The 22,724-nt window shown below is 41.1% G+C and overlaps 1 protein-coding gene across 13 annotated transcripts in view; it reads right to left on the bottom strand.

Moving 5' to 3' along the window:
* The window catches only part of SULF1 (sulfatase 1), a 124,799-nt gene that overhangs the window by 42,914 nt on the left and 59,161 nt on the right, over positions 1-22,724 (bottom strand). For 6 of the 13 annotated variants that reach the window (XM_048286177.1, XM_048286183.1, XM_048286178.1 and 3 more), the window contains 5 exons: positions 21,213-21,272; positions 20,662-20,896; positions 15,056-15,295; positions 2,585-2,736; positions 423-592 (listed from right to left, as the gene is read on the bottom strand). In XM_048286177.1, the coding sequence (XP_048142134.1) occupies positions 423-592; positions 2,585-2,736; positions 15,056-15,295; positions 20,662-20,833 (734 nt within the window). In that variant the 5' untranslated portion in view covers positions 20,834-20,896; positions 21,213-21,272. Of the gene's footprint in view, positions 1-422; positions 593-2,584; positions 2,737-15,055; positions 15,296-20,661; positions 20,897-20,991; positions 21,166-21,203; positions 21,273-21,756; positions 21,777-21,834; positions 22,031-22,478; positions 22,655-22,724 lie in introns of those variants that run through there. The other 7 variants (XM_048286188.1, XM_048286182.1, XM_048286186.1 and 4 more) reach the window with 7 other exon arrangements.

The raw sequence follows: 22,724 nt of genomic DNA, 5'->3' as shown, positions 1-22,724 counted from the left end.
ACTCAAAAGCTTCAAAAGGGTGTTTTTACTCTCAATGCATTCAGTTAGTTAGAGCCCAGGAAGTGCATATCTTAGAGAGAAACGAAGGAAGTAATATCTTTCCAACAGATCCTGACCTGTGTCTACATATTTTCAGGGTATTGTAAGAAGCTGCCCTTACAAAGCCAAATACTGACCTTTTAATCTCCCACAACTTCCCAGGAGGAAAAGGGCTTCTCTCTGCTTTAATAATGGTCAGAGCTGTCACTCTCCCCCGCGAAAGGAGCAAGCACAGCAAAAGAAACATGCAAACATTCTCTGCTTACATGAGTGTCTCATATTTGAATTCTCTGTTCCTGCGACGTCTCCATAAACAAACCCCACAAACCCCTCACAGCAGCAGACACAAGGAGCGGGTCTGGCAGTGTGTGGTTTTGACTTACATATGCTGGGAAGCGTTGGGGTAGAGCTCTGAGAACTGCGGTGCAGAATCCTCGGGGCCATGGGGTGCAGCATGGCTGATGACCATCATTATGGGCCTATGGGGATATATCCTCTTAGACATTCTGAAGTAATTAATGCTCTCATTAGTGATTAGGTCTGTGAAGTAGTCCTGGAACATATGATTAACAAAAAGCAAAAGTTACAAAGTGCATGATTAATTAGATCACATACTATCATGTTATTACGTTATTTTTCAAGTCCTCATTAAAGCTCAGATCAGGAAGTAAAAACATACCATCAAAGAGATGTATGATTTAAGGGAGCATAGAGGAGACTGAGCAGTAATTACTTTCTTAAGCAGGCAATGCCACATAAATGAGACAGTATTTTGCAAATAAGATACAACAGAAAGTTTTAAGTAAATTTGATTACCAGATTTGGTAAGATAATGCTAAGTAACATTTAAAATGACAGACTGTACTGACAAAGATGTGTTTCTCAAATTTCATTGATAAAACATTTCATAAGGTAATGGCTCCCAAATAACATTGAATCTTAATCTGGTTTTATGTTTACATAAACCTTTGTTGCACACTCTTTGTTCAGACTGTACTTTTGCATATGTACAAAGTGGAAGACAGCTACAACAGGCAACAGATTGCAAAAAATCTTAATCAAAGAAATTGCAAATGAGAATGCAGGGAGCAGTTGAATTCCTGTGGGCTCTGTTCATTTAATTGTGCAAATTTAAGCAGTGCAGCTGCTGAGATTAAGGTTGTGACTCGCTAATAAACTGGCTTAACCCACAGCTAAGGTGGCAAATGGAAGCCTACAAGGAAAAGGGAGGAAATGGAACTAAGAAAAAAAGATGAAAACTTAAATTAAACCACCTGCCACCTTGGAGTATTCACTGTTGGCCTGGAGGTCTAGCTCGAGCTTCATTGAGAAAGTGCTGAGACAATGTTTGTAATTTCAAGCACTTCCAGGCATGACTAATCTTATGTTGTGGATTCGAGGCCCTGAACAGCTGCAAAAGCAGAGCCTGAGGGACAAGGTCTGTGTTGCATGTCAGTGCTAGGACAAGCCAACCAGCTGTGACCTCCTCGCTCACCCGCTCCCTGTCCCCCTGCCCCTTCCCCTTTCCTGAAGCCCCCTTGGAGCACACACGGCAGCCCTGGCTGCTACAAACCCTGCAAACTTATGGATGAGACAGTGAGTGATCCTTTAGTTTCCAAAATGGATAATGAGTGCAAGGCACCAGGGTTGTGATAATTTCTGGGTTTGTGGCCTGTTTAAGTGAAATGCCTGTATGACTGCTCTCCCAAAGCATCTATTCCTCTCATGTTTTGCTATTCTAGCTACATACACAGGGTGTGTAAGGAATGTATGACTAACCAATATTCTATATTTTCTGTTTTTTTCTCTATAAATATATAATCAGTGTAATGCAATTTCTATGGATGGGAAAATCAGAAACAGCCATCACTAGCTTTCAATAAAAACTCATTACATGGGTCAGAAAGCACAGCTGCAACATCTGTATCATCTTCCTTGAGCTACAATCTGAGGAAATTCCAGATTGCTTTCTGCAGTCTGCGATCTGTGCTCCTAAGCCTTTCCAAGAAACTTCATGGCAGTGGGCAGGTCACCTTGGCATACTTTCCACACTTTGTCAAGAGCACAAACAATCTCTGAACCTTTCCAATGGCTGTGTTCTTGCCCTTATCTATTCTCATAGTCATATCCGGAGTCTGACACCACAGGCGTACAGCCTTTCTTTGGTGTGCACTCTATAATGGAAAACAACATTAACCAAGGTTCTTCTGTGGGTAGTAACTGACAACACTCAGTAAACTTTAAAGTTCAGTAGAGCAGGGGGCACAGTTCTTTTGGGGAAAGGCTTTTCTTTACTGTTTGCTTCTGCCACCAAAACATGACTTTCTATCACGGAGAGGGAGGGAAGAATCACCAGGCTCCACTGAAGAGCCCTGGGAACTTTCTTCTGTTGAGTGATTAATATTCTCACATGGAAATGCATCTGCAATGCCCTGGAGAGAAAATGACATCTCAATTTCATGGTTGTAGTTGGTTAATTAATTAATTATCTGAAAGTTATTTTTATATGGATTAATCATGTGGCATTTATGCGTCTGGAAAATACCTTTGCATAATCAAATCCATGCTTCTCTTTGTTACCATTGCGAGAAATGGTGTAATTATAGAAGCGAGAGTTCTTCACTAATCCAACCCACTCTCTCCACCCAGGAGGGATGTAGCTGCCATTGTATTCATTGAGGTATTTCCCAAAAAAAGCTGTGAAGTAAATAAAAAAAAGAACACACATGCATGAGGCTTTGCAATCCAAGTCTTTTAGTCTTTGAGTCAAAAGAATGTATGAATGAAACAAGAATGTGTTAGAATGAGTCAGAGTTGCTTTACCAAAAATCTTCCTTTTATAGCTTAGAGGGTTTTGAAATTAAAATAAGTTATTTCCAGAGTTTTATGGGAGTTGAAAGCCTTTGTGACTCTATGTTTTTTTCTTAATCTTTTGGAATCTAGTGTTCATGTGAAATATTTTCAGGGTTTTTTTTTAGAAAGAGTATGTTCCTCTTGGTTTCCACTTGAATATGAAATAAAAGCTCAGTGCCCAGAGGAAACATCTGAGAAACACCTAGTGGTTTTAAGCAAGTCCTGTGATGTTTTGGAGCTTGGCTTCTGACTTTTGAAAGTTCAGGCTTGCTATCCTGCCTACATTTGCTGGTTCGATAAAAGGTCTGAGAAGTACAGATCTCCATCCCATTAGGACATATTCAGGTAGAGCAAGAAGGAATCCCCACCCTGCTTGGCTGCCACATCTTCTCTAAGGCAAAACTTGCCAAAAAGAGACAAAGGGTTGGAGGTCCATCTCCTCTACCTGGCCTGCCAAACTTCATGCATGTTTTTCCATTAGCTCAAGGTGACAAGTAAGAACCCACTCAGACTGAAAATTTCAGCCTTTACCAAAGGTTTATAGGTGCTCCTGCCAATTCCTCTGGAAGGAAGTAGGAAGAAAAGCAGTCTCACAATGCAGCAGGCTCCCAGATATCTGGGAGTTGTGGATTGCCTATGGCAAAGACACACAGACACCAGAAGCCAGCCAGCTGGCCTTGGAAAGGAGCATTAATGCTGGCATGGCACCCTGGCAAAGGCAGCCACATTGCTTCTAGGGAGGGAGGGGTGTGGGAGATCTTTAGCTGCTTGTATATGGTCTGTGACCTGGATAGAATAGTCAGTTTGGATGGCTCTATCCTGCTTTTCCACTGCCTGGGAAGCAGTGACAAAACACTTGATTAGGTCTGCAATGTGGGTTTTTTGGGATTTATTACATCCAGTTAAGTCCCAGCAAGTTAATGGGGAGTCTCAGTATCTTCACTGTTTTCCTTTTTAGTTTTCTTCAGATTCACAAGACCCTGGATGGTCACCTGTGCCAGTAGTTCTGCTGCCTGTGTCCCCAGCAGTCTACACACAGGTACCCCTGGTGCTCACAAAATCAGACACCACTGAAGAGGAGAGAATGACAGAAACCTCTCCCTTTCCAGGGACAGAGCTCTTCTGGGTGATAGCTGTCCCCCTGCCTGCCCCCCTCACAGTGCCCAGCCCCTGCCCTAGCTGCCAGCCTCAACCCAGCAGTCAGGCCTGACTGCAAAAAGCTGCTGTCCAGAGATGCTGTCCCTCAGTTGGGCAGTGGGACATACCTTGGATCCCTGTACTTGTTTCCTACTAGGAAATGAAGTCACATTGGAAAACCTCACATCCAACCTAGACACATTCAATCTAACCAAAAAAGCACATTTGTGGAAGGGCTCAAATAATTCAGATCTGATTGATGTGGGCATGGTGAACTTCTTGGGAAAACTGGTAGAAAAATCAAAGTGTTCATAATTAAGACTTGTCTGAGGCAACATAAATATGATGCAATTCAGTCAGGGAGCTGCCAAATGTCACTAACCAGAGATTACAGTCATATATAGTGTTACTTTCCTATACCACATGGAATGTGACATATAAACAAGTCCTACAGACACTAGACCAGGCTTCCAGCTCTTCTTCCCACAGCCACCAAGAAAGCAATCCAACCTGTCTCCTTTTTTATCCTCAGGCCTACCAGAAATCAAGAACTGTGAGGTGAAGAGGGTGATAGTGGGCAGGGAATACATGGCCAGCACTGTTGTCTCCCGGAATGGAAACCATAGCTCTCATCTAAGGCAGCCAAACTGGTTTAAACTCTCAGTTAGATGTCATGGGAAAGTGTATGGGTAAAGGCTGAAATACTGTGAGAAGGGAAGCCAGGGAAAGAAGAGAAGGGGAAGAGAAGTCAGAGAGAGACAACAGTGAAGAAAACTATGGGAGAGTGATGTAACTGAGAGAGAAGAAGCATTGTTGAGCCAAGCAAAACCAAGGATGGTCTGTGGTTACAGGGGAAATATGAGGTCAGCCCCTCTGAGTGTCATCCCAGGTCTAACAGCAGCTGCCTGATTTTGGGGAACCTCTGCATGCTGTGCTGATCACTAAAGGGCTCTACTGACAACCTGCCTCTCACAAACATCAGCGGCTTTCAAACTGAAATGGAAGTTATAACAATTTATCATATAGGATGGTTTGACTGCCCCATCTATTATTAAGATTGACTCACTCAGAGACTCTGCTATTTACAGTCTTGCCAAACTTCAATCATTAGTGGTGATAGTTTCCATGCTATCTAACTCAGGCTGTATTTTGCTCTATGGAACCTTTTAGCCAAACAGTTCAGTAATTTCCAAGAAAAAGACTATGGAAAAGAAATGGGTTCACCCATTTAAAAATAATAGACAAATTTTTCTCTAAGAAGTTCTAGTGTCTGTAGGTTTTGATGTAGGGCCTTTGTAAATAACAGAGGTAGCTATGCCTCAAAATGACCAAGCTCAGAAAAACTGTAGCACACAGGTGATTACTCCAGCTTCTCACTTTAACGTCACAATGGAGTGTTCCTTTACAGACCAGGGAATTTTCGCAGAATTTTTGACATTAAAACAAAAAGCCATCAGCTTCTCTCACTCCTTCTCTACTCTCTCTTTTGATATTCATTACCTGAGAGAAAACCACCAGCATAAAATGAAGAGATGAAATGACCTGGGGCATCAATACGAGAATAGATAACTGAATTTGGAAAAGAAAGGATGGCTTGGAGCTAGGGAGGGCCAAATCATCTTGGAATTTCCTTCCTTTAGATTACTTAGTTTTCTAACTTTAATAATGCATTGTTAGATACCTTTTGGCCCCCTGAACCCCCTATTTCAGTGCACGTTATGAGACTTCAGACTGACAGCCTGAACCATTCACCTTTGCATTGGCAATGATTTAGTATTTTATCATAAAAATAATCTCAGTGCTGTTAAGTTTTAAGCAGCTCCCTGAGTGACAGCTTGCAGAAATAGATGCTTACCCTTGTTGCTGTGTAAGGCAGTTCCCATGTCAAACGTGTAGCAAAGCCCTGAATACTAGTAGAAGAAACAGTGGCTGTGATAATGGATCATATTTGCCAAAATACTTTAACCAAAAATGGTTTGTTGGTCAAAAGCCCAAGAGGATATGAGTAAATAGACGGATGAAGGGAAAAGCCAGGCTTTTACTGAAATACAAGCGTTCAAGTCCCTGCACCGTGTGGTTTTTTGAGTACTACTGAGAATAGGATAGGGCAAGTGAGTCAGAACTGGGGCCCAGCACCAGCAGTTAATGTGTGGCTCTTCAGGCTCTGAGTGAAGACAAGTGCCAGAGTAAAAGGAAAGCACAGGAGTGTCCATGGGACCAAATAACAACCAGCAAGTAATCACAATGGGTGTCCCATTTGTTTTTTGTTTAACCAGAGGACTGTTAACAAAAAAGCACTATGGAATATGTCACAGAATTACCCAGGAACTGACACTGTGATGTGCAGATGTCTTTGCTGGGTCTTCACATGCTTGGCTTGTAGAGTCAACCCCCGTCTTTAACTTAGCTGTAGCCCAACACTTTCTGAATTGCCCAAGTCTGAGAACCGACTGGGAAGCCTCATCTTTAGAAGCCGCTTGTACTCAGCAGTTGGAGGGTTTAGGAAGCCATTTCTGCTTGTAATTAGTAAAATGGAGATTATGACTCAAGGGGTAAAAGCCTCATTAAAAAGTAAGGCCATTTCAAGGGACATCTTTTCATTATTATGTGTAATGGCCCCCATAGGGATAACAGGAAAGATAAATGCTTACTTTTGCATTTTAATAAGACAATTTTTATCTGCATTCTGGCAGTTTTGCTAACTGTTCCCAGGACACATTGTTATTTTTTAATCACATGTAGTGTAGTTTAGTATATCAGAATAATGGTATTCTGTATTAGCATGTTCAATTATGTTTATGCAAACAACAACACGTGGCATGGTGAACAGTTATACAGACATCTATGTGTCTCTGGAGAGGCTGCAGAATATACATGCCTGGTACCTGACATGAACAGATGCCTTAAGACAGGGTTTTGTTTTCCCTTTTACAATGAGCTAATGATTTCTGTACTGGACTGAGAGGTCCAGGGGGTTGCAATGGGTGCAAGACAAATATCATTTGATCCAGGGGATCTCTAATACTTAACAGCTGAGTGTGATTCAAATTCTCATAATTCCCAAGACTTCTTTTCCCTGCATGTTTTACAAGCAATTATGACATGTTTACAGTATTACACAATAGAGTTAGTCCTCTAACTCCTGTCAGCATTAGTGGATTAGTGTACAGGTGAACTGGGCTACATCTACCAGTGAGACATCTCTGCACTTCCACAGATCAAAGGACGTATATTATGTTCTACACCCTTATTATTTGTTGAGGCTTATGGGAACATTTCCGAGTTAAAACAAACGCAAACTTTTAAAAAGTCAAGCTGCAGAAAGGTTTAGTCACCATGACCCAGACAAGAGCTTTAAGTAGACAGCCCACTTCCTTTAACAAAGTCAGGAAACCATTTACAGGAGTTGCAAAGCACTGTTTATATGACATTTCAGGACTCAAACACAGTGATTCTATGCTTCTGTGGACAGAACCCAACATAACTTGAGCTTCTGAATCATTCCAGTCAATTCCTCCTTGCTTTCTTCCCATTACGCAAGCCATAGATTCAAACCCGAGAAGTTTGATTTTTCCCTTCTGTTGAAAAATTGCAGAGGATTAGTGTATCACAGCATTGCAGTGTAGAAAGCCAGCTCAGTATGCCAGCACGCCTAGGAAATGAAATAAGCATTGTCCCAAAAAATATGGTGAGGAAACTGAGGCACCAGGAGGTTAACCTTGAGCTAGACCTAAGTCACGCAGGAAGCCTGTGACATTGCCAAGAATATAATTCAGATTTCACAGCTCCCAGTCTTGTAACTTAAACACAGTAGAAAACCTCAGGTTTTCTACATTTTCTCCAGCTTTGTGGGTCTTTCCCAGTCGCTGCCAGGTTTACCATTGCAACCAAAAAGATCATTAAAGATTTTATAACTCAGCAGTTGCAAAAGGCATTAGCCTATAACTTGATATAGCAATTGTTAGCCTGGGTGATGTCTTTAACAAAGCCTGTATTATGGGCCAAGCTGGTAGCACTTTCCAATATTGATGTTGTCTGACACTTCTCATTATAAGATCCTGTTTTCAGCTGCTTATAACTCTCTTATACTTGGATTTAAATTTTCCACACTGGATGTCTGCCTCAGGCTGAATTTTTGAAACTTTTTAGCCCAAACAGTAGCCATCTTTGAGAACCACAGTAATGGAAAAGGAATTATGCTTAACATCTGAAAAAAATTATGTGAGATTTCATTTGATAGCACTTCCATGTTCTGCACTGAGAGCAGGAACTCTGTCAAAGGCATGATGGACTTCCTGTCAAGGAGGCATCTATTAGAATCCTTTGAAAAAACCGTGCAATTTTCATGTGCTAGAGATCTGGACACCTCAGGACATTTATTCCCTGTCCACCTGTGAGTGGTGTCAGTAGGTGGGAGAAAGTTGATTGAAATGCAGAGGGCAGGAGGTGACCCGATAAGGACAAGCAGTCTGGGGAACAGCAGGAAATCCAGCAAAGAAGCTAAGGGGGGGGAAGAAGCAGTGGGGGCTTGGGGGCCCAGGACTGGCAATGTCAACCAAGAAACGGGACAATGAGTGCAGAAAGGAGAAAGAAGCTGATTGACAAGGGGGGTGGGAGAAGCAGATCTGCTGATCAGGCTGGAAAAAGAGATCGTTAATGGTAAGCAGTGGGAACAGGACATGTCTGTCAAGAACTGACTGGACCTGAGAGAGGAGGGAGGGCAAGAGGGAGAAAGGGAATGACTTGAGGACAGACAAGCAGGGGAACAAGGCTTAGAGCACAGGCCAAAATGAGGTCTTGCAGGGCCAGAAAACTGGGATGAGAAAACTGAGGAATGGACAGTGCACTGCCTAATGGGGTAGGAGTAAGGGAGTCAGAAGTGCTTTTGGTCAGAGTGGAGGACCCAACAATGTCTGAAAGGACTCCTGAATCTCACTGGTACCTGCCTTTCATAAGACATCTGAAAACCTATAGCAGTGTGCCCAGCCCCATGCATGTGATAAAACCCCACTTTGCTTGGTTTCTCAGCAAGTGAGCAGTGGAGTGTGCTGATGGGATATGAGACCCCCCCAGCCTTGCTGATCTGGAAGCCAGCACTGTCTTTGGATAGAACTGGTCTATCTTTTCAAACTGAGGAAATTTCACCCTCCATAAAGTGGTATGTTGTTATGTAGTTAAAGACTATAATTTAGCCATGTGAACAAGAGATGAAACGGTTGCATAGACAATGTTCTACCCAGATTTTCCTAAATGAAGCACTTGAATACATAAACTTGCTAAAAGTCTTTTAGTGTATGGTTTTCTGTGTGATATTTAATAGCATAGAATTCTGCTTTAAGCATAAGTAGGCAGATATGCTGTAGTTTTTGATGAGGTCCTGGACAGAAACCAAAATGTTTCACTTCACATGATGCCATAGAACTAGAAAATCCTGCATGTTATCCTTTTGGCCTTTTTCCTCTTCTACATTTTACTTTTTGTGGACTATGTGCATACATTCAGCATATTTCACTTTCATTTATACATTTTTTTCATTGTCAGAAAGTTCAAATTATTCTGAAAAGTGAGACTTTTAAAAATTATTTAAAATATTTACAGATTAAATTATGTTTGATGCTTCCCAGAATATTTCACACCAATTAAGAAAGAATCTGAAAACTCAGAGTTCTCTCTCTCTATTTTCACTTTAGAAATAATCTGAAAACCAGGACTCATTCTCTGCTCACTTGTTCCCAGCCCTGTATCATATTGTGCCACTCTCTCTGCTTTGAAAGGGTGCATGAGACAGGATACAAATTAGGTCACTGAAATGATGCAGATTAAAAATAGCATGTGCTGGCAGTGATTTGTACTGCAACGCTGTGAACAGGAAACACACTGGCTTTGCCTCTAGAGGAAACTGATTGTCTGCCCACACCTTCAGGAGACATAGCTTTTGCTCGCTTTATGAAAGATTAACATGTCCCTGTGTGTCAGAGGGGAATGGTGCACAGTTTAAATACTCCTTAGCTTTCAGCTTCCTGTCATCTCAGTGTTTTATGAGTTCTTTGTTCACTACACTAAGAAATGTACCCATAAGTGACAGATGTCAATGGACACACTGACGTGTGCTGTTGAACACATTACCCAGTTGTCAACCAAGTGACCATTTCTGTTCATCACTGCACAGAAGTCTGTGACTAATGTCAAAACACACCAGATAGGGGCATCTTGGTGTCACTTCTTGAGCCTGGAGTTTCACAAATGAAGCCATTTAGGAATTAACATTTGAGCTGATTAACTTTGCTATGTTACCATTTTTGTCCCACAAATGACATCAGAACACTTGCATGCATGAATCTTGAATGTTATTCTAGTCAGTTGATACATCTGAGCAAGAAATAAAATACCGGGAAATCATCTTCCCAAAGACAGTTCTAAAAAGTGCAAGCAAACAATTGCCTAATCTGGTGATCCCTGTTCTTTCGGGTGGGATTCCATGAAGGGAGAGACTGGTCCTGTGTTTGGCATCGTGCTGTGAGGCTGTGAGCAGCTACTGAGCCAAGGAAGAGTCCAGCTCTCACGCTCTCACCTGCACAGTTACACTGGCTGTGTGGGGCTAAGAGGAGTGAGGATTAGAGAGTAGTCGTTCTACAAAGTAACATTAAGCAGAGAGGGTTTAGAATATGTAGGTGTGTTAAATCAAGGCAAGAATTTTAAGCTTGTACTTGTTTTCATATTTGCAAAGGGATGAAACTTCAGCTGGCAAAAACGTAAAACCCTGCAGAAGGCAAAGTATGATCCATTATTTAAAAAGAAAATGTTTATCTTTTTTATATCTTCTGGATGTTGGCTGCTCTCATGTGATGGCTTTGTCTTCTAAAATACCAAGATTATGCTTGGATGCTGCTCAATTATTAAGATGCAGCACAATTCCCCTTTCCTATTAAGGATGCCAAGGTTGCACTTCTGGGGTTTTCTTTTGTCTTTGTGTAGGTGAATGGCAAAGGCAACCAGCAACGGCAAAGGGCACATCTGAGAGGCAAGACTATGTGCTGTAGGACTGGGACAGAGCAGTAGAAGGTAAAGAAATTATGAGACTGAAAGAACAGCAAATGACCTGCCAATACTTTGGAAAGCACCAAACAAAATCTCTAACTCCTGAAGTTAATAAATTTATGAATTAAACTTCTAAATCTAAATAGCTGAAGGAATATCTGGTGATGTTAAAAACTATGAGATCAAAGAAAACTTCTCAAGCTTTTCTCACAATTTCCACAAAATTTGGAAGTAAGAGACCCTTTTTCCTCTCTAGTATGAATGCCTGGATCCTATGTAATTAAAACAAATGTCATCTCTGAAACTCTCCATAGCTGCTTTGTTTTCTCTTTCTACCTATTTACTGTGTACCTTCCCTGCTATGTCCTATAAATTTTTATTTAATATTACCAATTTTGTGAACAATCAAGAAGCTTTGCAGTTGGTTCATTGCTGCATTAACATACAGCTTGTGAATAAGGGAAACTGTAAACATTGAAACATCCTTAATAGCTTTGGAAAATTATAATTAGAAGGAAAAGTGATTTTGGTTTGGCAGTGTTATTTCTGAATATTTTCTGCCCTGCTACTGCTCAGTATGGTTTCTGAATGTTGCCTGCCCTGCTAGAGTCCAGCACAGTCTCTGCCTATGATTTAGCACTGACATACAATCTTCAAAAAGGGATGTTTCCATGAAATGCAACATCACCCTTAGGTCATATCAGAGTAGAAGAATAAAACAGAAAAAAGAAAGAAGAACCCATTCGGTCCCTTGCCAGGTTTTCCCAGTGGGCTCTAATTATAACCACAGTTTATTAGAGCACGTTTCAGACCTCTCTTTAAAGGGCCTGCTGTGCTTGTGTGGAGTCCTCGTGGCTTCAGCAGAACTCCCCTCATAACAGTCTGCCCACATGTGATCAATTGCAATACAGAGGGTTTAGTTAAGGCTGCTGCAGGTTTAGACAATGGATGCTTCATAGATATTGAAAACGATTTGGAGTGAACAGAAGTGAGGACATCATATAAACACTCTCCCACCCCTTTATTTCCACTGACATATAATAATTTGATCCTATGCAAAAAGGGAGAGTTAAATTCTCATAATTTCAGAGTACCAGGTTGGAGATATTGTACATTGTCTCATCCAGATGGGAGCTCTCTGGTCAAGGGCCTTATCAGGACTGTCACCAAACTGTGACTGGCCTGGGTCATTCACTTCTCTTTCTGTGTTTCAGTTTCCCAGTGAAGAGGCTACTGATTTACTGTCGAAACATGTAGAAATTCACAGGGTAAGTATCCATAACATCTGCAACCTCTCTATCCCCAGTTCCCTCATTTTTGCTCCCAATTATTTTTGACTCCCAGGTATTTTTGAGTCACTATAATTTTACTAAACTTTCTAGCTGTGAAGTGTAGATTATTGCTTGGCAAGCAGACTTTGGGTGACTTTTTAATAAGGCAACACTATCCTTGAAAAATGTATTATAAGATCTGCTGTTAATTAAGCTACCACCTCAAAAAATAATTGTGGCTAAATTAGAAGGTAGGATCATCTTACAAGGAGTAAAAAGATCAATCTTTGTAGCCATAGCATTGCAGGATTGAACAATGTACCTCAGTCAGAATTGGAGATTCATGCAGGTATTTTCATTTGTTTCCATTTTCTTTTACTCTTTTCTGCCCTTTGTAAAAACTCACCTATCCTGACAGTTTTAGGACTGATGTTCTCTCTGCCTGCCTTTGAAAAAGCACTTTTTTCCTGTTCCTTTCCTTTTGACCCCTTTTTCCTTTCCATGTAATAGGGTCAAGTCTGCATTTAGTAAGCATCTCCACATGCCTTCATAATAACAAGGCAGTGGAGCAGATATGCTCAAAGTAGTGTTTACCCTCAGAAGGGCAGAGAGGGCTAGTGACAAATCTGTCCAGTTTCTGTGTGAAGCATTTAGTTGTGCAAAGCATAGATGACAAACCAATAAGATACTAATTTTTTAAGAACACTAAAGCCAGGTCCCACATGAAGCACCCATATATCAAGCAGAAAGGATTTCTGACATGTAAGTCATGAGATAAACCTCATTTTAGGTCAAATTCAGCACCTTTTCTAACAGTGATGGTCAATTCTCCCTTCCTTTTCTCCTCCAAAACCTTGATGCTGACCCCTACTCAGGCTTAGCAGTGCTGTACTCAGATGGCAACTTCACTGAGACCAACTTAATAGAGACTGAAGTACTGTTCAGCTCATGTCAGAGCCCACACCAGGTCCAAAAAAGTTAAAGATTTGTCTAGTTTTGTTTTTAATACAGGAAGCAGAAGCTCTCCAGAACTAGAGATGCAGAGAGACAGAAGAAAAAAGAGTGAACTGCCTGTGTGGTGAAGAAAGAGGCAGATAAACTTGAGGCATTGGAGGTAGCAGCTTTAAGAGATTTAGGACTAGCAGACAGCATGGAGACATTTGCCAGCTCTATGCTTTGAAAGCAATCCCTTCTTGTGCCTAAACTGCCGATAGAGACAAGTTTCTTTGCTGCCGGTTACATTGTAAGGAAGGCAGCTGGCAGGAGATCTGTGCCTCGTTGCTCTGTGAAGGGGAGTCTTTGTAGCTGAACGACACTTCTGGACAAATTGCACTCTGACGACCTCGCACAACTCCGGTACCTTGCGAAGGGGAAGTCAGGCTGGAGCCTAACATGTCTACAGATTCAATCTTAGGGGATAGGTGATACAGAAATGAATTGGGTTTTACATCAAGCTGAAGCACAGACGAGAGGAATAAGAAGAGTTCTTTGTAGACAGGAAAAGGATCTCCTGACTACGGAAAACCACCAGGAATTTACAAGAAAATGATCAAATCTTATTGGTGCACAGAAGAACAATCCTTCTTAAAGGCATGTTTCTATTCCTTTTCAGAAAATGCAAATGAAATATCGCCCCATGGCAAAGTTTAAATTATACCATTCACCTTGTTTTGCTCCCACGACAGTCCCTCCACTCCTGTGAGGTCTTTGGCACCAGTTCCCAGCCTGGCCCTGACATCTTCTTCCATAACTGCTAGCAGCTGTCCACAAGCAGGCCGTAATACTGACCATAATCACGTCTGGAACTGCCAGTTCAGACCCACAATGCCACTAAAATGCACCTCTTTCACAGTAGGTGCAACTGCCCAACAGCTTATTTCCCACCTGGGACATCCAAATGTGAAAATATGCTGCTTCACTACCAGTGAGTTTCTTTACCTGGCTGTTACTGCAGATGTGGAGCAGCAGGCAGTACTACCCTCCCTCTCTGTGACATTCAACCTCTGCCCTGCACAGCCAGTTTGGGACAACAGTTGCTCCTGTTGTGGTTTAACCCCAGCCAGCAACTAAGTACCACTCAGTTGCTCTCTCACTCCCCACCTCCTGCCACAGTGGAATGGGGAGGAGAATAGGAAAGAAGGTAAAATCCATGGACTGAGATAAGAACAGCTTAGCAATTTAAATGAAATATAATAATAATAATAATAATAATAATAATAGTAATGGGAGACAACAAAAAGAGAGAGAAATAAACCCCACAAAAAACTCCCAAACTCCCAAGTAATGCTCAATAGAATTGTTCACCACTCATTTACCAATATCCAACCAGTTTCCAAGCAGCACCCCCCGGCCAGCTTTCCCTCAGTTTATGTCCTGAGCATGATGCTGTATGGGATGGAATATCCCATTGGCTGGTTTGGATCAGCTGTGACCCCTCCCAAATCCTTGTGCCTCTCCAGCCTTTTTGCTGTCAGGGCATGAGACACTAAAAATTCTTGACTTAATATATGTACTGTTTAGCAACAACTTAAAAATTCAGTGTGTTATCAAGATTATTCTCATGCTAAATCCAAACCACAACACTATAGCATCTACTAGGAAGGAAATAAACTCTATCACAACCAAGAATAGTTTCATTTTAGGCAGTGATTTAAGACCGATTGCTGAATATGTTATCTTCACTTTAAACGAAGAACTGCTGTTGCTTTGTCTCTTACCTGTTCTGTACCCAGTGTTATTGAGATACACAGCGAAGGTACGAGGCTCATGAGTAGCCTGCCATGAGGGAGAAGAGCAGTTTTCGTTGTTGGTGTAAATGTTGTGGTTGTGCACATACTTCCCAGTCAGCATCGAGGACCGCGATGGGCAGCACATCGGGGTGGTTACAAAGGCATTGATGAAAGAGGCCCCTCCATTCTCCATAATCCTCCTGGTTTTATTCATCACTTGCATGGACCCTGTAATAAGAGGTACTGATCATCACTGTGCTGCAAAAAATAGTTTGAATATATTGGCTGTTATTATGCTGTGTCTGAACATCAGTGTGCTTCACTCTGCAGCTTTCATAATTTTAGGCAAAAGATCACATTTTTATTATACCAATAAAAATATTTTTCAGGATTCCAGAAAGACTGAATTCTTTTTTGTTCTCAGACTTCAAAATAAAGTTAAAATATGGGCTAATCTAGAAATAGGGTCCAAGCTGTATCAAATTCACAGATCAATAGTTCTTCAAATGCAGCTGTAGAAAAGCAGTATGTTACACAGACTGAATTATTAGTCAATATGCCACTAAAATATGTAGCATGCTGAGATTACCAATGAAAATGCTAATACTCTTTCTGTTTTATCAGATGACAGAAGAAAGAGAAAAATAGAGAGAGGAAGGGAGTAAAGGAGGGGGAGAAAGGAATGAGAGAATTCAGTAGCAATTCTTCTAAAGGAAAGTTTCTGTGGACACAAGATCAGCATGTCTGGTTCTGAAGCTAAAGCACTGTGCTCAAAATCAGTTTTCAGGGCTAAAAAAGTATGGAAAAAAAAGGTAAAATGCAGCACCTTTTTCAAGAAATTGCATTGATGATGTTTAAAGAACAAAGACATTTTTTGCATCCTTCAAATCATCTTCATGAACTGCAAGGTGAGAGAGGCAGGGCTTGCAGATTTCTGATTGCAGAAAGGCTGAGCAGCCCTGGATAGAGTCTGTCAGTATTTGCTGACAGCTGTCAAAGTTTGTTCTTTATGTTATCCAACAGAGCAGAGATTGAAGGGTGAGGGTGAACTGTGGATATGTCAGTATGAGCCCAGGAAACAAGTTTGTGAATTGTAGTACTTGCACAATTTTGGTGTTAAAAAGAGGTTTCTGGAATTTTTTCTTTTCTTTTTCCGTTGGTTTTTGCATAGTTGACTGTCCTTATTTTACATTTAAATCTGTTGATTCCACTGATACAACAAGAATTTTTCTTGATGGTTTTGTTTATGTTGCTTGAAAATCAAATTTTAAAAAGTTCTAAAGCAATTGCAAACCTGCCCGTAAAACCACAGAACTCCCAAGGAGACTCAACTTTAGGTTATAGCCATAAAATCTCGCAAATTATCTTACTAGCTAAAGTTAAGCATGCTCTGTCTTGGTTTTGGGCTATGGAGTAAGTGTTGAATATGAAGTCTTTCGGATAAAAAAAAATTGTTAAAAAAAGGGAAGAGGCCGTAGGGTCTTCAGCATTTCATTTAAAATGTTAGGGTCTCTGTCTTTAAAGATACATTTAATACTGTGTATGAAAATCATCATCACTTTAGACTCTTTGTCTTTATAGTCCTTATTTTCTAAATGAACATCTGCTGTTGTGCTTTCCTGAACCCCTTGTGCTTAGGGATATAGAAAAGTAGAAGAGTAACTGAGAGGTACCTGAACACAAAAGGTCTCCATTTGCATGAGTAGGAGCATTTCACTCAATTGTTAAGTAAAAGACAAATCAGAGATCATCCTCCTTCTACATGCCTTTATGTTGGACCCCAGGCTGACTTTTTAGGTTTTCTTTTGTTTTCACCAGAGCTCTTCTATTTTTGAAAAGTCACAGTTTATTCCTGAGAACTCAGCTGTAACGTGTGCTGAGGTGCTCAGATAGAAAGTGGGCTATTCAGGTAGCCTAATGCACAGTAACTGCAGCAGAGCTGATCTGCACCTTCCTGCCTCCAAGTATTATAAATGAGTAGCTGTTAGAGTGCTTCCTCATTCCTCCAGCTGGTCAGCCCTCTGCTCTTGCAAACCTGCTGTTTATGACTAAGTTTTCCCTCTAGGTATGCACTTACTGACACTGATAATAGATTAAGCCCCTCTGGAAATTCTGGAATAGGCACTTCAAAGCAGGTGAGACTTCCTCATTTGGAAAACAAAACACAAGCAGGAGATAAAACTTGCTGATATAAGTTATAATCCTTTGCTGTCTGTAGTTCTCCTCACAGCTTGTATTTTTTACCATCTGGCCTGCAGTCTTCAGGGCACATGTACTCAGGCGCTGTCTGTCAGCAGGACACTCGTGCTCTACATGACTGATTGGAGAGCACCTGAGGGCAACCAGATAACAGGGAATGGCCACTTTGGACACAGAAGTTACTAAGTTTTGTCAGACAAGACATTCAGTGTCACTTCTCAGTCTATTATCATACCTCAAGAAATATGTTTGGCAACCAAGGTTTCATATCAAGTCTTAAAGTTGCTATGGATTTTCATCACAGGTGGGCATCTCTATAAAGGCATAGCTGGGAGCCACTTTGTCTTTATATGGGTTGTATGCAAGTCGCCAGGAAGGTAATGGACTTCTTCAGTTCTCAGCACATATCCCCATTTTTTCAGCTTATGTTTTTTAGTGCTTTAGTTTTAGTGAAGATGGAAAGCACACCATGCAAATTATGCCTGATATGATGTGTCTAGATGATGCTGTGATCTCTTCACCCAGTGTTCTCTTCAGTGGATGGTTTACATAGATCTCACTGGGTGGTGCATTAGGCTGTAAAAAAGGGTCAGAAACACTGGAACTACCAACATATTCATTAGTTTTTACTCCTTTCTGACATTATGCAAGATATTTTCTACTGTGAGGACAATAAGAGTGATTGGGGTGTCATATTTTGAGGTACTGATGCATGCAAATAATACAGAATCGGGAGGACAGCGGAAGAGACCAAAAAGCAAGCAAAATAATGGACTGAAGAGAATACAGGCCTGACCCCAGTGGGAGCCCTGAAGAGCCACAGCATGCTGTCTCCAGGAGGGGAGCTGGTACTTTGCCTTGAGCAAGATGACGCTGGCCTCTGTTGGGCAGTGAGTCCTCTACCCTCAGGATCTTGGTAGGGGAAAGAAAGTGCACAGTGGCACAATTCAAGAAGTAATTTCCCAGCTTTTGAGATCAAGTATTTGCTGAGTTTCTTCAAGAACTGTGGGCCAGGCTGCTTCACACAGCTTAATTTGCAATCCACCAGCTGATCTATAATATCCTTCCTCCTTGCACAGACAGGAAGTGACTGGAGTTGTGGAGAAATTTGTTAGTTTTATCTAATAAGGTGAATGAGACAGCAACTCCGCTGAACTTCTCTGCACTCAGAATGCAAAAGTCAGGGGGATGGTGCAGATCAATAGGAAGATGTGCATACTCCTATGGTCTGAGCACTAACTAAATGCAAACTCCCTGTCCCTTGCAAATTTTACTTTGGATAACTCCTCTGTATATCATTTGCACTCAGGCAGATGAATATTTTGGTTCAATGCTTATACATGCTCTGGAGACAAATCCTTCCTGATTGAAGTCTATAATGTACCTTATGTGCTTTTATGTTAAAGCATTCATTTAGAATAGCTTTTAGAAATGTTCGTGCTGGGAATACAATAGCAAATAATCCATATTGAGCGACTTTCAGTCTTGTGATTTTTGGATACCAATCCCTAGGTTTTATCCTGTTTGTGGCAGAAAGTGTTACTTCCCACTGACCTTTGAGAAATTTAAGACTTTCCTCAGGAATCAATGAAGAGCAAGAGGAAAATTCACACATGGAAAACAGTTTGGCTTTATTTTTCAAATAAGCAGAATGATTTATTAGCAGAAGTGTGAATAATGCAGTACAGTAAATCTTGGGGCTGAATCCTGTTTCCTGTGAAATGATCTATGAAAAGGGGAAACCTGTGTGTGCATTCAAGGCAGCGGGAATGCATACACACCCAGGCTATTGCTCAGCTGCCTGCTAATAGGAGCCAGAGTGCCCTGTGAACATTCAGAGCAGCTTTCAAAGAGTAGAGCTCCACAATATGAACAAAGTGACTCGCCACATCCTTCCTCCTTTTTCACCACTCGCAAACCTTCTTGCAAGACTGAAGGCAGCAAGTTGGTAACACTGTTTTCAGAGATGTGTGTCTGCTGACCTACCTTCCCCAGTGCCCTGGAGAGAGTAGGCTCTTTCAGACCACAAAAAGGAAGACTTGACTTGACCCTTTTAACAAAATTTTTCAGAACGACTCTATCAAGAAGAAATGCACTCCTATTGTAAGAGCTGTATTTTAGACCAAAACCAGAGCTGGGAACAGCTATTCATTATGCAGCATGGCTAAACAGAGCAGAGGTTTGAAAGAATGAAAAATAAAAAAGATAAGAATCGTTCCGATCTAAAGGCCTGTGTTTGGAGCTCTGCTGCATAAAAGCACCAACCCACAGTCACGAAATATAGCTTATTAATTATTTTCTCAGAACCCTGAAGGACTATGAAATTATTATTGCATCATGGTAAATACAAAAACGCAAGCAACCAAAGAATTGCTTGCAGATACAGACCGTATTTTGTCTACAAATCTTCTGTCTGAAAGTATGTGATTTTAGAACAGAATGAAGTTTTCTGGAATGAAACATTTTTATTTTTCAATGTCATATGGCATTTTGTCTATATACTTCTATTAAAAATATGTCTCTCATTAAAAAAAAAAGCAAAGAATTCAAGATTTCATTTCAACTTAATTTGCCATTTTTTCACCTTTTTGATCTCACAACCCAAAATATTTGCTTGGGGGTAACCTAAAATGATCCTCTTTCTCTCCTTGATTTTTCGTTTTGGGCAGTGAACCAAAAAATCAGTTATATGCATAACTACCATTAATATCTTTCTAACTTACTTAATGGAAAACATTCAAAGGCCTCCTGGAACATCATCCAAGTGTTTTAACTTTTTCCACCCTAAGAAAAATATGTGAAAATCACTTCTGACTGGTACGTGCTCAGATATTTAGTATACTTATGAAAGCAAAACTACCATGTTTTTATACATATAGCATAGTTTTTAAAGCAGATGGATTTTAAACATTTCAGTAATTCATACAAATATTAAGGTTACTAAGTCCTGTAACTAGACCAGTTTTTCTGTGTGCATAAACATGTCAGATGACATATATCCCTGTGACAAATATGTAGAGACACCTATACAGCACTGAGGGAAAGGCTGGCCTCATAAGGCACAAATTTTTAAATGCTACAAAAAGTCATAGAGTGAGAAAAGGCTTTTGATACAAGTTTTTTATCTGTATGTCCTTGCACGCATTATTAAATCTTTCTGTTGTGTTGATTAAAGACTCCCATGGTGGATTTTGACAAGCATATATTTCCTAAAGTCTATAATTAAGTGCAATGAATGCTATTCAATAATATTTGTTAACTCACTTTCCAAACTTGTCCCACATTCTGGTACTGTTCCAGGACCAGCACCTTCTCTGAATTTAAAGTTCTTTCTGCTTGACATAAACTACTGAAAGACACATGACCAAATGTAGTAGCAAACAATTATTTCTCACCTAGCTCCACATCTTGATCATCTGTGAGTACAAGGATGATATTTGGTCTGATATTTTTTCGCTCCTGCTGCACACGTCCTCTGAACCTCGGGGACTTGATGGTGGAACAGTGACTTGTTAGCAATTCAGTACTGAGCACTGCCAAGATGACTGCAAACCAAGAAGGCTTCATAGTAGTTCCAGTATTTCAATGAAAAGGCTGATCCAGAAGTTCCTGAACTCTAGTTTTCAAGACCTGTAGGGAGGAAAGAGATTCTGTTCAAGCAATAGATAAACTTCCAGTCATACACTGAAATGATGACACTTAGGGAAGTCAAGCCTGACACATACCATTTAACATGATTATAAGCCATATTGTTGAATGAGAGCTTTATTCTATCATTTTCTAAGAATAAACTCGGTCATTCTGCAGCTATGCTCTCTCAAATAATTTTTGTTTGAAGTCATGCTTGCATTTTGTATAGACATGACTTCTGGTATACTCCTCACAGTGCTCCTTCTCCTACACCCCACACTTCTTTCTATGCAGCTTGGTTCCTTACATTCAGTACCTGGGCGCAGTAAAAAATTGCCGGGATGCAGACGCGTTCAGGACATCTGTAGTAGGAGCCCTGTGAGAAGGAGAAAGCAGAAGCCTTGTCAATCAGAGACCTCAGTACTGTGGCTGTGCTTCAAAGTCTCCAGAACTGTTTGTTACAGCTTCTTTCTCTGTCCTGAAAGAAAAGCGTAGAAAAAAATTGCATTCCCCATGGCTCCCCTACTGAATTTAATACCATACCTACGCAGGGGTTGGATGGCACCTTGGCTTCTAGAGATAAAGGACATGTATCTCACATCATCAGACACAGGTGCTTTTCCAATATTTATAGTCAGATTTACAGTGAGATTCTGAGAATAAGCATTAATTCCAGCGTATGACACCTGGCAAGCACTAACGCTGTTTTAGGTTAACTCACCTGCATGAGAGACTAAACCCTTAAAAAGCAGAGGAGAGAGCATGGCTGTCATTTGCAATCTGCATGGGGTCACTGTGTGAAAAGTCATCTTCCCACTGACAAGAAAGCTCATATTAAATGACAGTCCATATGATCTTACCCAGCATTGTTAAAGAGCACAACCACCTCTCAATCAATCAACGACAGAGCTGAGCGCCTCATCCATAATGCACAGTACCTCTGCCACAGCCTCGTCCTTGATACTCCGCTTCCAGACTTGTCTCAGTGCGTTAGCAGAACCCTCTCTCTGTGCCTGTCAGTCACACAGCCTTGCTTTTGTAAGACCTGCTGCAAGCACAGAGGCTTGGCTTTGCTGCAGCAGATTGAAACCTGTGACTGAAAATGACTGATTGGTCTGGAGAGGAAGGGGTAGCCACTTACACTTTAACATTTTTGGCATTACTGACTGAAGCTCTGCAAAACCCGTCTGTAACACAAGGGAAGGGAGGGAATATCTGGGGGCAAAAAGGAAGGGGGTGGGAAAGAAACCACGGAGTCATGCCTGTTCCCTCCAGGGTACTGACCTGCCACATACGTTTCTTCTGTTTTTATTCTGGGACTGTGGATAAAGGCACGGTGATATCGGTCAATTAAAAAAAACCTCACAAAACCACCCAAGCCCAAGAACAATCAAGAAGTCTGCCCAAGGGGAAGACTGCATGGGAACTGGGGTGCGCCTTATATAATTAGACTGGAGCATAAATCACAAGATCTGTGCACCCACACCTGAGACTTCAGACATGCAACATGAGCCACAAACAGATTAAGAAACAGAAATAATGAGAGAAACACAGAAGACAAAAGGGTCCCCCAATCACTCACCTAAAAATGCATTAATAGGGAGATGCTCTGAATTGCAGGGGAAGAAGCCACGGCAGAGGGAGGGGATAGGACTTGGTGCTGGACTGCTAGAAAAAGGATCGTGTTCTTGTTTCCACATACACCTTTTATTTTAAGCTTCGCAAGCTAAACAGTTTCATGCTCCTCACTCTGGCAGGCTGTAATTACACCAGAAGAGTGTGAACGTCTTTAAAAGGAAAATCCAAGTGTCTGTGGCAGAGAAATCTT

The sequence above is a fragment of the Corvus hawaiiensis genome, chromosome 26 (assembly GCF_020740725.1).
Source record: "Corvus hawaiiensis isolate bCorHaw1 chromosome 26, bCorHaw1.pri.cur, whole genome shotgun sequence".
In the NCBI taxonomy this organism is placed as follows: Eukaryota; Metazoa; Chordata; class Aves; order Passeriformes; family Corvidae; genus Corvus; species Corvus hawaiiensis.
Note: the sequence above shows the minus strand (reverse complement) of the source record. Positions and strands in the feature narration are given on the sequence as shown.